The sequence below is a fragment of the Prionailurus viverrinus genome, chromosome D3, assembly GCF_022837055.1.
Source record: "Prionailurus viverrinus isolate Anna chromosome D3, UM_Priviv_1.0, whole genome shotgun sequence".
Taxonomy (NCBI): domain Eukaryota; kingdom Metazoa; phylum Chordata; class Mammalia; order Carnivora; family Felidae; genus Prionailurus; species Prionailurus viverrinus.
The window spans coordinates 67,337,128-67,349,236 of record NC_062572.1 but is presented as its reverse complement, the minus strand read 5'-3'; the positions used below and the strand labels follow the sequence as shown (position 1 = coordinate 67,349,236).

The 12,109-nt window shown below is 42.7% G+C and overlaps 1 protein-coding gene across 1 annotated transcript in view; it reads right to left on the bottom strand.

The window, feature by feature from the left end:
* SLC14A2 (solute carrier family 14 member 2) overlaps window positions 1-12,109 on the bottom strand; it is a 53,067-nt gene that overhangs the window by 22,071 nt on the left and 18,887 nt on the right. Inside the window, exons 6-9 of the mRNA XM_047828716.1 lie at window positions 11,146-11,293; window positions 9,952-10,086; window positions 8,189-8,238; window positions 7,511-7,685 (exon numbers count right to left, since the gene is read on the bottom strand). Coding sequence (XP_047684672.1) covers window positions 7,511-7,685; window positions 8,189-8,238; window positions 9,952-10,086; window positions 11,146-11,293 — 508 coding nt within the window. The remainder of the gene's footprint in view (window positions 1-7,510; window positions 7,686-8,188; window positions 8,239-9,951; window positions 10,087-11,145; window positions 11,294-12,109) is intronic.

The window sequence follows — 12,109 nt, the reverse complement described above, 5'->3', positions numbered from 1 at the left end:
CAGAGTTTAGGTGGAATAAATGCATGCTGAGTTAGATGGTCTCCAAAGAGCGACTTCCTTTACTTAATTCTGTTCCAGCAGCCCATTCAGCTGTAGGAGGGGGCTGGGGGCTCCTACTTATCTATTTACAGAGAGTAAGAAAGACTTTTTTTTTTTTTTTTTTTTTTTTTTTTTTAGCAATTCCTCATCTCTTTCCTTGGAGTCTTGCAATTCTGGTTTCACTAGGGACAGAAGTGTTCCCTATGGATTCTTCTATCTTCTTTGAATGGCAAGAGGTGGGAAAAGCCAGGCAAGTAAAACAGTTTCACATAAAAAGTGAATGCCTTTCAAGTTGCCAAATGAAACTGTGGTTTATTGAGTAGAAAGCATACCCACACTGAAACTGCCAACTCCTAACTAGTTTGGATTATAGCTATCCCCAGACTCTCACAACCTTTATGACCCAAGGAAACAAAGCTCAGACTCATATAGGAAGCATAAACAAACTGGGGCACATGGGTTTGATGTAACTACAAATGCAGGCCATGAAGATTTGAGTTTCCAAATGGGCAGATCTTAGAAGACTGACCCAAAGAAGAACTCCCCAGGAGGGGAGAGTGAGGGGACAGTAATTCAAGGACGAGGCATAGTTGGCTGATGTTGGCCCCTCAACTTGCATCTGCACAAGCAACCATGTTGAGCATTTTGGTAAACTAACCAAGTGGCTAAAGGTCAAGCTATAGGAAAATCTGTAAAGGCAACAATGGTATGCTTTTGGTACATTTGATCTCCATATTCTTAACTTTTTGTCATCTCAGTGATGCTTCTTTCTCATTCCTCTATAGGAATCCAGGGCCAGAATATCACAGAAACTATTGTTGGAAGAGAGAGGCTACATTGTCATCTGGTCTACCCCCACCCAAAGCAAGCATTCCCAACAGGTGTCTAGTACTGCCTTTGTTCTTGTATTGCCAAAGCAGGGAACTCAGGGTCTCACAGGACTATTTCTCAGACAACTTGCATTGAGAAAAAGCACCCTTATCCATTGATTCAAAGTCTGCCTGCTTGTCATTCCCACTTAGTTGTCCTTGTTCTACCTTCTAAAGTAATGCTGAGTAAGCTGACTTCTTCCATGTGCATTACCTCATACTGCAGATAGCCATGGCCCTAACCATTTCTTTTCTTCTCCAAGCCAAATATAACAGTGTCATCATCATTTCTGATGAAATAAGGGGGCTTCAGACCTCATTCACCCAGCTTGGCCTCACCTAGCATGTCCTCCATTGCCAAAGACTCTCTCAAAGTATGCTACCCACTTTTTTCCTACTTTCCCCTCCTTTTTCATCCAACCTATTCTCAGAAGTGACTCCTTCAACTTAAGATGCAAATGATTGATCATGCTTATTATGTTACCTTCCCGGGATTGTTTATATTTTAAAAGGTTCAAAGTCCTGACCTGAGGGGATGGCTAGGAATGTTTGGGCATCAGCTAATGGCAAGATAGAGGACAAGAGACAAGGCACAGAAATCTTCTTGGGACCCTTACCTTCTTTCTTGATACTTTTCCTGGACAGAAGACCAATCTAACCAGACAATTCACTCAAAATAATGAAACTGGTGCTGTGAACTTACATGACTTAGGCAATCTGTGGTGTTATCCTCATCATCACCTCAGGTGAGACTATTCACCTGGCCAGGCAAATTCCCATAAAATGAATTCCTTGAAGGCAGGAGCTGGGTTGATTCTTTCCTGGTTTGTTGTCAAGTAGAGACCTGAGTAACATATTAATAGTTCCTCATACATGTCTTCTGGATGAATGAGTGAATGAGGTCAGAACATAAGGCAGAATTTCTAGGGCCTTGGCTCATGAAAATTGGCAAGTAGCCTTGGGCACAACAACAAAACAATATAAACATACATGGATATTGAAGTTTGGTCCCCATCCCTAAGATTTTCTGAAATGAAACACAATTTTTCAGCTAAAAAATTCAACTTATCTCTTGAATTGAAGGAAGGAAAGGCTACTGTTGGGATTTGAATCAGTGACCTGCAAGATCAAATGGAAGAAATATCTCAAAGCAAAGCAAAAATACAAATGGTAAAAACTGAGAAGGAGGTAAAGCAACTTGGAACAGAGGTCAAGGAGACTGAACACGTGGATAATAGGCATTCTGGATATAGAAGAAAGAAAGGATGGAGAAAGAGCAATAATCAGACAAATGTTGGAAGAAAAGCTGCTGAGCTGAAGAAAGATTTAAGTGTTGCAGATTTAAAGGCAGGACTGATGAGACAAGACACACACTTATGCTTTACTTAATAAAATTCTTGAAATCCACTGATACGGAGAAGATCTTACAATCTTCTAGAAAGAAAGAACAGGTTATTTACAAAGGAAAAAAATAATTAAATTGACATCAGAGTTTTTATTTGTAACACTTGAAAGCCAGAAAATAAAGAGCAATGGTTACAGGCAGCTGAAGGAAAGGCTGGGGCCCAGGGACCCCCAGCCAAAATGCCATTCACACGCAGGGCAAAGAAACTTTGTGGATGTGCAGAGTCTGAGAACACGTCACCCATATTCTCTCATATTATTTGAACAAAACACTCAATATTCAAGCAAGGGTTCTAAACAAGTAACAAATGAATCACAACAAAACGGGAAGGTGCAGAATAGAGGAAACAGTGATAGAAAGTAACATGTCCACTATACGTAGTAAACTCCAAATGGACAATGATAGAATTACTGGGAATGTGGGGCATAGAGGCCAAGGAAGGATTCTTGCAAAAATGAGAGGTAAGGGAAAAAAACTGAAAATGATAAATAATCTCAGCATAGATCCAGGGGTGGGTGATGCTGGAGAAGAAAAATATTGTAAGAATGGGGGCTTAGGGGAGGAGAATAGTGAAAGTGGCATATGGGCTTTAGTTCCTCAGAGTGGGGAAAGAGCATTGGAGAAATGGGAAATCTTGTCAGGGTAAACTATTTGGCATCTTGTTTTTATATAATAATAGAGAAATATACTTTTGATCATGAGTGTTGGAAAAGAAGCAGGAATGACTAGTGAAATGGAAAAGAATGGTAGATCTTCCAAATGAACAAAGGAAAGAAAGAAAAAGATGATAATGTGATCAAACTTGCCAAATGAGGAAACTGAAAAAGCAAAAGCAGTAATCACAAATAAATGGTACAAAATAAAGTAAGGTGGAAGAAGTAAAACCAGCATATTGATGGTTACACTAAATAGGAAGAGATTAAATTATCCTATTAAATTATAGAAACACTAAGATTAGGTTAAATACAAAAACTTTGTTAAATGCTATTTTTAAGAAATACAGTTAAAAGAAAATGATGAAGGTTGAAACAAAGGGATAAGAAAACACTAGGAAGAAAAATAGGTATGGCAACATTAATGTCAGGTTGGAATAAAGTTAAAAGCATTAATGAGGATAGAAATAGGTAGCATGTAATAGTAAAAGATAACATTTATGAAAAATCAATGACAGTTATAGTCAATGGGCACCAAACAAGGTAGTTGCTAAATATTTGAGACAAATGTCATAAAAATGCAAAGAGAGTTTCATGAAACTATACAATTATAGTTGAATTTTAATAAACTCTTTTCAGAATTAAGATCCTATAGACAAAAAATAAACAAGCACATAGAAGAACTGAATGATGCAATTAATAAATAAATTTAATATGTATTTCCTTCAAATCAAAAATTTGCATTTTTTATCTCCAAAATCAATCAAGTACTTGGCTACAAAGAGAGATTCATATAATTTTAAAATAGAGATTTTACAGGCCATCCTCTCTGCTCATAATCTAATAAAACTAGATATACAAAATTAAAATATATCAAAAGATCCCAAGTGCTAGAAATTAAGCAATACATTAAATAATTTTTGGACCAAAGAGAAATCAAAACTAAAATTACAAACTATTTAAAAACTGATTAAAGTAGAATACTTTATTCCAAAACCTATATCACACAGCTATAGTTGTACTCAGGGGGAAATTAATAGCCTTAAAATGCCTTTGTTGTTAAGGAGAAAGATGTAAAATGAAGAAACTTCACATCAATTTTAAAACATTAGGAGAAAATGAACATTTGAATAAATCATGGGAAAACAGGAAAAAGAAATCAATAAAATAGAAAACAAACCAAACTGTGGAAAGGACAAATGAATCTCAAACTGCTTCTTTGAAAAAGACAATAAAATGGATGAACCCCTCACTTACTTGATTAGGGAAGAGAGAGCAAAATTCCATAAGACTGGAAAGAGAAAGGAGAGCCATAGATACAGGACGGATTGAAATTACTGTATGAGAACATTATGAGTAACACTATGGCAACATTGGTTTAAATCTAAAGAAGATGCATTATTTCTTAGCAAATTGAAGTTTTGACCAAGAAGACGTAGAGAACTTGACTATGGAACTTGGCTATGTCAGTTATCATAGACAAGACTGAAAGATGAGCTGAGATTGATCATTTAAAAATACAGCAGAACGACACTGTTTCATGGCAGACAGTGGAGCTCTTCGGTGAGGAGTAGAGGAGACTGGAAAGGGGGTGGGGATGATGAGGTCAGAGGGAGGAAATGAGAAGGTCTGAGGAGGGAATAGTGGAGACAGGGAGGGGGTGTGATTGGGACAGGTTAGGACAGCACCTCCTCTACTGTCCCCTGATGCCCAACATACATTCCTTTTCTTTTTAATGCCTATTTGTGTTCAGCCATATTTACGTCCAACTACCATTTGTTCACCCAAGAGCTGCTGCCTAGAGTTTAGGATGATAGCAGCAAAGCAGCTGGCATGTGTACCCCAAATCTCTTCTCCTTCTCTTCTGGTGGCTCGCTCCTGTGCAACCTCATGTTGGTGGTAGTGTCTCTGCTGTTAAAGCTCCTGCCCCTACTCATCCAGGGGGGCAGTGGGATGGGAAGGAGCTGGTGAAGTCAGGACAAGGTCACTGCAGGGAGTTCTTCAACCCCCCTATCACTATTTGGGCTATTTCAGAGGACATCTGGGCATCTGTTTATGGCCCACGTGCAGGACCTGCATAGGGCTGACTTTTCTTAGAGGGATGGGGAATTCTCATTTCTGCCCCACCCTTCTCCATGCTCATGAGAGACACAAAGCATCTGCCCACCAGGCTGGCTTAATAAGATTTGTTCTGCTCCAGGAGGAGCCTGTTTGACCACATTGGGGAAATACCATCGATTTTCTGCCTCTTAATCCCAAAAGATGTCTTTTGAAAACATTTCATCACTCCTGGACAACATCTCTTGGCAAGAATTCAGTGATTCACAATACTTCATCCAGACAGTTCTTTCTTATTCTAAATTAGTAGGTGTTTTCCTATTTCTACCTACATATCTGGCCATCTTTATTATAGTGTATTATAGAATTTCTGAGGCCCTATGGTTTTTGCTGAACATACTTTTTCCTTTTTCTGAATGACTTAGCTTTTATCCATGTTTCTTCATTGAGTTTGACAGCTGGCAGTGCAGTTAACATTTAATTTCTATAGGGGTGAAAGTGGGAACTTGGGAGGAAAAAAAAAACCCAATACCTGTAACTGAAGTGGACCTTGTTAATGACAGAGACGTGGGGTGAGAAAGAAACGGACAAGAGACACTCTTGTCCAAGTACACACACACATACATACATACACCCCCAAATAGTTTTCCTGTCCTGGAAATACAGTACAAAGCACAGTTTAAACACAGCTCCCATCAGATCCAGTTCTTGGGGTGGAGAGTCTCCTGGGCTTAAGTAGGTTTCCAGGTGCAATTGTCCATAATGAATGAACATGTCAACTGGTTCTGTTATCTCTTGTTAGAATGTTTTGGGGTGGCTCTCCCCTCCCTTTTGGGTAATTCAGTCCTGCCTGGAAGCCTGGCAGGGAACTGAAGCCCCCATCCTTTGTATAGAGGGGTTCATGCATCTCAGAATGGCAGGACCCTCTGGCCCTCACCACTACTCCCCTCCAAGCTTGGGATTCTAGGAGCCTCCCTGCTCTTCCTGCTGGAAACTCCTGTACTAAAGGTCAGGTTTCTCCCCCGCTCTCATGGTGGTATGCCTGTTGGCAGAGGTGGAAACAGAGTGAGGGAATGGAGGAGGGGGAAGCTTAGGGAATGGCTCCCAGACATTTCCGTGGAAGGAGAGCCTGTTTAAAACTGTGGCCCCTAGTGCCTGGGGTCTATCAAAGAGCCTCAGATCTTCCAGATTCTGGTCATAGTAATCTCACTTTCCTAAAAAGCTTCCAGTATCACCCAGCATATAAGTGGTTATGTGGCTGTCTGTTGTAAAGAATTTGGTGATGTCCTATGGGCCTGCTGCCCACAAGCTCCTAACCATTATTATGGTGAACATCCATGTCAGGCACTGGCTAAGTTCAGCTTTTGGGTCCAAACTAGTTTGTTTGTTTAATAGAATCTTCTTGGAATACAACCATGTTCATTCATTTATATGTTGTCCAAGACTGTTTCATGCTATAATGACACAAGTGAGTCTTTCTATAGACAGAATAAAAAATATTTACTATTTGACCCTTTCCAGAAAAAGTTTGCTGAGCTCTGATCTACATATAAAGACTGAATGTAAGCTAATGGCTGTAATTGGGAAGTTAAAGTATGAAATTCATGGATAATTGTTGGTCCTACTCAGGCTAACCATTTGTTTTAAGTATCACAGACTTGATAAAGCTTCCAACACCCATAAGCAAATAGGAAAATGAAATAAATTTCACCAGATTTTCACACATTGAAATCAGATACTTTTCTCAATTGAGATCTCTACACAAAGTTGCTGGTTTGACTTATACTGAGAAATGCTTATCCTTCATAATTTTATCCTCCATAATAAAACTCATATATGGGATTCTAATCTTTATTAATTGCTTCCTGCTATTAGATATCATCTTGCCCTTTCCTCTGACCAATGAATGTTTGAAATATCCTATTTAGACACTCCCAATTCCCTAATTATCTCTTTTGACTTTAACAGTCTATCAGTGTGAAATTCCTCTTTTTTGTAAAGCTGGGTGTGCCCATCAACCACTAGCTAAGCGCACTAAGGCACCTTCAACTCTTTGTGCGTATCCCCTGAATTTCCACACACTCTGTTTCTGTATCTGCCTAGGAACCACTCAGCAAGTTCAATTTTACAGCATCTATTATTTAGTTAAACATGCCAAGAAGATCATCTTGTAATCATCTTCCCAAAAGACTAAATAGAAACGTTTTTGCTTTAAGACAATGACATTTAAAGCACATGTCTTACTTCTAACTCCAGCAAGCTCATACCAACATTCTCTAATGTCACACATGGATAGTTATGGTGATCTGTGCAGAGAGAGAAAAATCAGCCATCAGGATAAGGGAGGTACAGGTGTGTTTGGTTACACAGGTGCAAGGAGAGGCACAGAAGTGAGTGCTGTTGCTGATTGACCCAGAGTTGAGACCACAGGGAGCAGACACCAGGTCCAGGCAAAGAGCATTTCAGCCTAGAAATGGGCTAGTCACCGCTGGGGGACTTCTCTTCTTCAATGTTCTTCACTGTCAGGTAGTAGATGCGGTTGGCCTCTGGGTAGGTGACTTTGCTGAGTGGGAGCTTATAGATGGCAGGGTTGTTGGTTGTCAGGAGCAGGAAGATGAGGGTGGAGAGGCAGAAGGCCCAGGTGCCTGACGGCACACCAATCTGGAAGCAAAAGCATTGGGGTCTGAAAATGGTCCTAGGCTCCAGGGACCCTGGGGGAGAAGGTTGTGGTAGCAGCTGAGGATGGGGATCCTTCCCTATTGATGACATCGGTTTTTAGGTTCATAAGATAAGGTTAGTTTGGTCTAGGAATCTGAGATATTGGTACCTTTGGGCACAATCAGAATCTTTTAATGATGGAGTTGAAAATCAGCCTAGGTACGACTTCCCATATCCAGCCACACACAAGTACCTCCATCTGTCCATCTAGGTTCTCCACTGCTGGTTATACCACTCTTTTGTGCACACACACAGCCACCTCCAACACACCTCAGAGGCACATATATGCAATTTCCAGTCCTTCTCTGGACATTTGTCCTGGATAAACCTTGACAAAGGCATTGTGTGGATACAAGCTTCCAGAATGCATTCAGGATTCTTTCACAAACTGTAAATGCCCTAAAGCCCTGGCTGGGACAGGCATGTTCAGGGGAATCCAAACTTACCACGGACATTATGTTGGACAGGGCTGCTCCCATGTATGCACAGAACAGGGCTGTGGAAAAACAAGGACCATGGAGTCAGCTTCCCAGGGTTTGCCCCCACCTCTTCCCCAGGGCAGGGGTCCTATACTGTCTCCAGCAGCTTTGGTGTCTCACCACATCCTGACATCTGGCATATTTGCCTGACATTATTATGGTAGCTTTTTTTTTTTTTTTTTTTTTTTTTTTTTGCAGGTAGGTGTGGCCAATCTCCTACCAGACTGTGTTCTGAGGGCAGAGATTAAAGCCTTCTATCTCCTCCGCACTTCTGTGGTGGCCTTGCATACAGTCAGGGGTCAGTAAGTATTTTTTGCTTGTCCATGCTGACCTTGGGGATGTGTGGCTGGATTATTATCTGTCTTAGGAATGAGTGGTCAGACTATATGAACCCCCAACAAGGCTCCTCCCATCCAAGATTCTGAGCGGCCCTGATAGAACTTGTTGGACCCGTACCAAGTCTTACCAGAACTGGACCTTACTGGTCTGGGAGCTTGTCCCTAGGATTCAGGCTTCGGGGTTCACTGTAGGGTGTGGCCCCCAGGACAGGTAGGGGAGCTCAACCACTCCCTTGTGCTTCTGGACAAGCTTCTTATGCCCCCGCATTTTTGTTCTTTCTGTTCCTCTGTCCAGAACACCTTCTCCCCCTGTCTCTACCTACCCAATTCCCATCCTGGAAGCGTTGAGATAAACCCCGTCCTCCCTGCAAAGCCTTCCCAGATGGTTCTAGCCACAGGAATGTGCCACTTCTCCAAAGACCAAAGGCCGTTACAGTCTTAGCTTCAAAATATCTGGCACTTCTGACTTGACAGATATTTACCGAGCCTACTGTCTCCTTGCTGGCTGCTGAGGGGAATACAAGAGACATACATGGAAATCATTTACAGTCTCCACATATGAATGGGGAAAAAGTTCTTCTGAATATTATTCTGCCCTTTACTTGTCTCCAGTTTTGCTTATTAAAGTCCTGCTGTTTCCAGAAAACGTAAGTAACTCCAGGGCAGGAAAACTGGGGGAAAGATGAGGCTGGGGTTTGAATCTTGCTTCTGCCCTCAATAGCTGTGTTTTAGATTAAGTTCATTAAACCTTCTGGGTACCAGGGTGTTCAATGGGCTGACAATCTATGCCTGGTAGTGATCTGGGAGGACTGAGTTTGTATGTGGCGCTGGGGTGCAGCTTTGAGAGCGCCTGCACCCATTTCCCTTGGGTGCACTACTTACTCCATGGAAATCAAGCTCCCATGTTGTGATCTTCTGACACCTCAGTGCTCCCAGGTATGTCATCTCACTGGGTCTTTGTAATAATCTTTTCAGACATCACAGCCTTAATGATTGTGTGATAACTGCTCTTCCTCTAGATGTGGCTTCATGACAATGTGGTCACCACTGTATCTTCCATGCATAGCCTAGGGCGTGGCACTACATGGTGTTCTCTAAAATGTTGTGGGATGAAGTTATTATACTGGAACACTGCCACTAGCACCTGAGGAAATGCATGTGTGATCTCCTTGGAAACTTACAACACTGTGTCAATAAAAAACAGTAAGCATGGTTGTGACTCCATTTCACAGAAGAGGAACCTCAAGTCCCCCATTGGGACCCAAGCCACAGGTCCTTCTAGAACTGCTACCAAGTTCCGATTAATGTTCCTCATGGGTTTTGCATAATCAAGTAGGGAGGGAAGGAAGGAATTGCAGAGTGACCTGGTGGTCAGCTTCCCCAAATACCCACCACAGACGAGGGCCAGCAGGTGCGTCTGCCAGGTGAGGGCGTAGAACATGCCCCCTATGGCGATGCAGGAGAGGACACAGTTGTAGCTCCAGAGGCCCATGTAGATGGTCTCGAAGGGCGTGGCCACCGTCAGGGCTGTGGAACAAGGTGTGACGTTTCTGGCCAGTTCTGGGTCCCCACACAAAGGCCACCTCGTGGCTGGTGCCAGCTCTCAGGATGGCCTCACTCCTGCTATCCCCTCCCCACACTCTTCCCCCATCCCATCAAAAGAGCCTCTAGAAATGGCATCTGGTCTTCAGGAACCAGCAACAAGAGGACAGCAGTGGTTCCCAAACTGTGGCTTGAAGATTTCACACAGAGGTGTGACTACTTTCAGGGTGAGAGGAGGTCAAGGCGTTGGGATTCTAGGTATTCTCCACACCTTTGGCCTGAGTAGCTGCATTTTTAGCAAGAAACTTTTCAAATGAAAAAGGTCTGCTTCAAATGGTTGAGGAAAAATATGTATATACACATACAGATGTATAGAGATAGACAAATAGAAGTACAGGATGTGAACAATAGGTGAATCAGGCAAAGAATTTATGGGTGCTTCATCTACCATTTTTACTTTTATAATTTTTTGATAAATTCAAAATTATTTTCAAATGATTTTTTTAAAGTTCTGCTTCCAAGATGTTTTTGAAAAACATTGGAATGAGTCAACAGGATCCTAGTCCTATGTGCCCGACTCCAATTTCTGGCTCTACTGTGCATATTTACATATATAAATGCATGTACATACATATGCCTACACGCAGAAATATTAAATCACGTTTGTCAAATAGGAATACAGTTTTTGAGAAATTGCTTTCTTTTAGTTTACTCCAAATTTCAAAGCACTGGGTCATTTATACTCCTCGGTCTGTTACTGCTCTCCAGGCCTCTGAGTGACCCTCCCTTTCCTTCCACCCCTCAGCTCCCAGGGGCTCAGGTAGCCAATGAGGTCTTCAGCCCCTGGCGTCTCCCCACATATCCTGCTGCGGCAGTCTGCTCACTTTGGAAAATCAAGAAAGGGAAAAATAAGTCTCTCCCCTGACAATGTTCAAAAACACCAGTGAAGATAACAAGTCTAGATTATTTGCCCTGTGCAGGGATGGAATGACCTCAGGAAAATTATCCCAAGGTCCTCCCTGCAGAGAGGGGACCCTGTCCTACCTGCTAGCATCCCCACAATTGAGCCAATGGCTGCATGCAAGCAGATGAGTGGCGAGGAGATGAACAGAGCCACCAGGAACACACCGCCTGTCCAGGGATTGTCACAGCCATACACCTGGCCAACCCCGATGGGGATGGCTTGTAGCAGCTGCAAAGTCAACAGAATCTGGGGTCACTGGAGTGTGGGCACATAATGAAAAGAGCAGGCCTTAGGGTCAGGACAAAGCCATTCCTGGTGGGGGTAATGGGTTGGAACGGGAGGATGGCGGTGCCCTCTAGCGTGGAAGAGAACTTGGGAGGAAGGACATGAGCTGGAACAAATAGCTCCTCACTCCACCACCTAGCAGGCATCTGGCATCCCCCATGCAAAACCCTTCCAACACAGGTGCTTCTGAAAGACACATGGCTTCTGCTTTGAGAGGAGGAGCTTTGAGAGAACCAGAGGGCACCCTCTCCTGAGAATGCCATTGGAAGTTTCAGGGCACTAGGGGATTTCCACCAGACCTTCTGACATCCTACAGGTATTCCAGGAATATTGGAAATATTCTAGGCCATTTTGATGATTGATTTTGTCAAAGGTCACCCAGATCATTGGTGGCTAAGGCCAGGCTAGAGCCTCTGAGCTTGACCCCTAGTCTAGAGGTGGTTGCTGCACATTCAGAGCTACCTAGGGTATTATGGGGCTCTGGGAAGGAGGTGGCATTTCTCCTGCTCGAGGATCACTTAGCATTTGTAGAAAGATAATATGTATACCATTGGAAAACAGAATAAAGCCAAATATCCCCGAGTTTGAGAGTCATTTGAGGGTGTTGTAATTGTAGATGGCTAATTTGGGAGTCAGATGGCCCTTTTTCTGCCCAAGCTGAACCATCTACATCTGACAGAGGAGGGCCTGAAGGAGAGGAGGGAGATTGGCAGGCTAGGGAAGAGTATTGGCCTGGGAGCTGAGGGCTCCAGCTTTCAG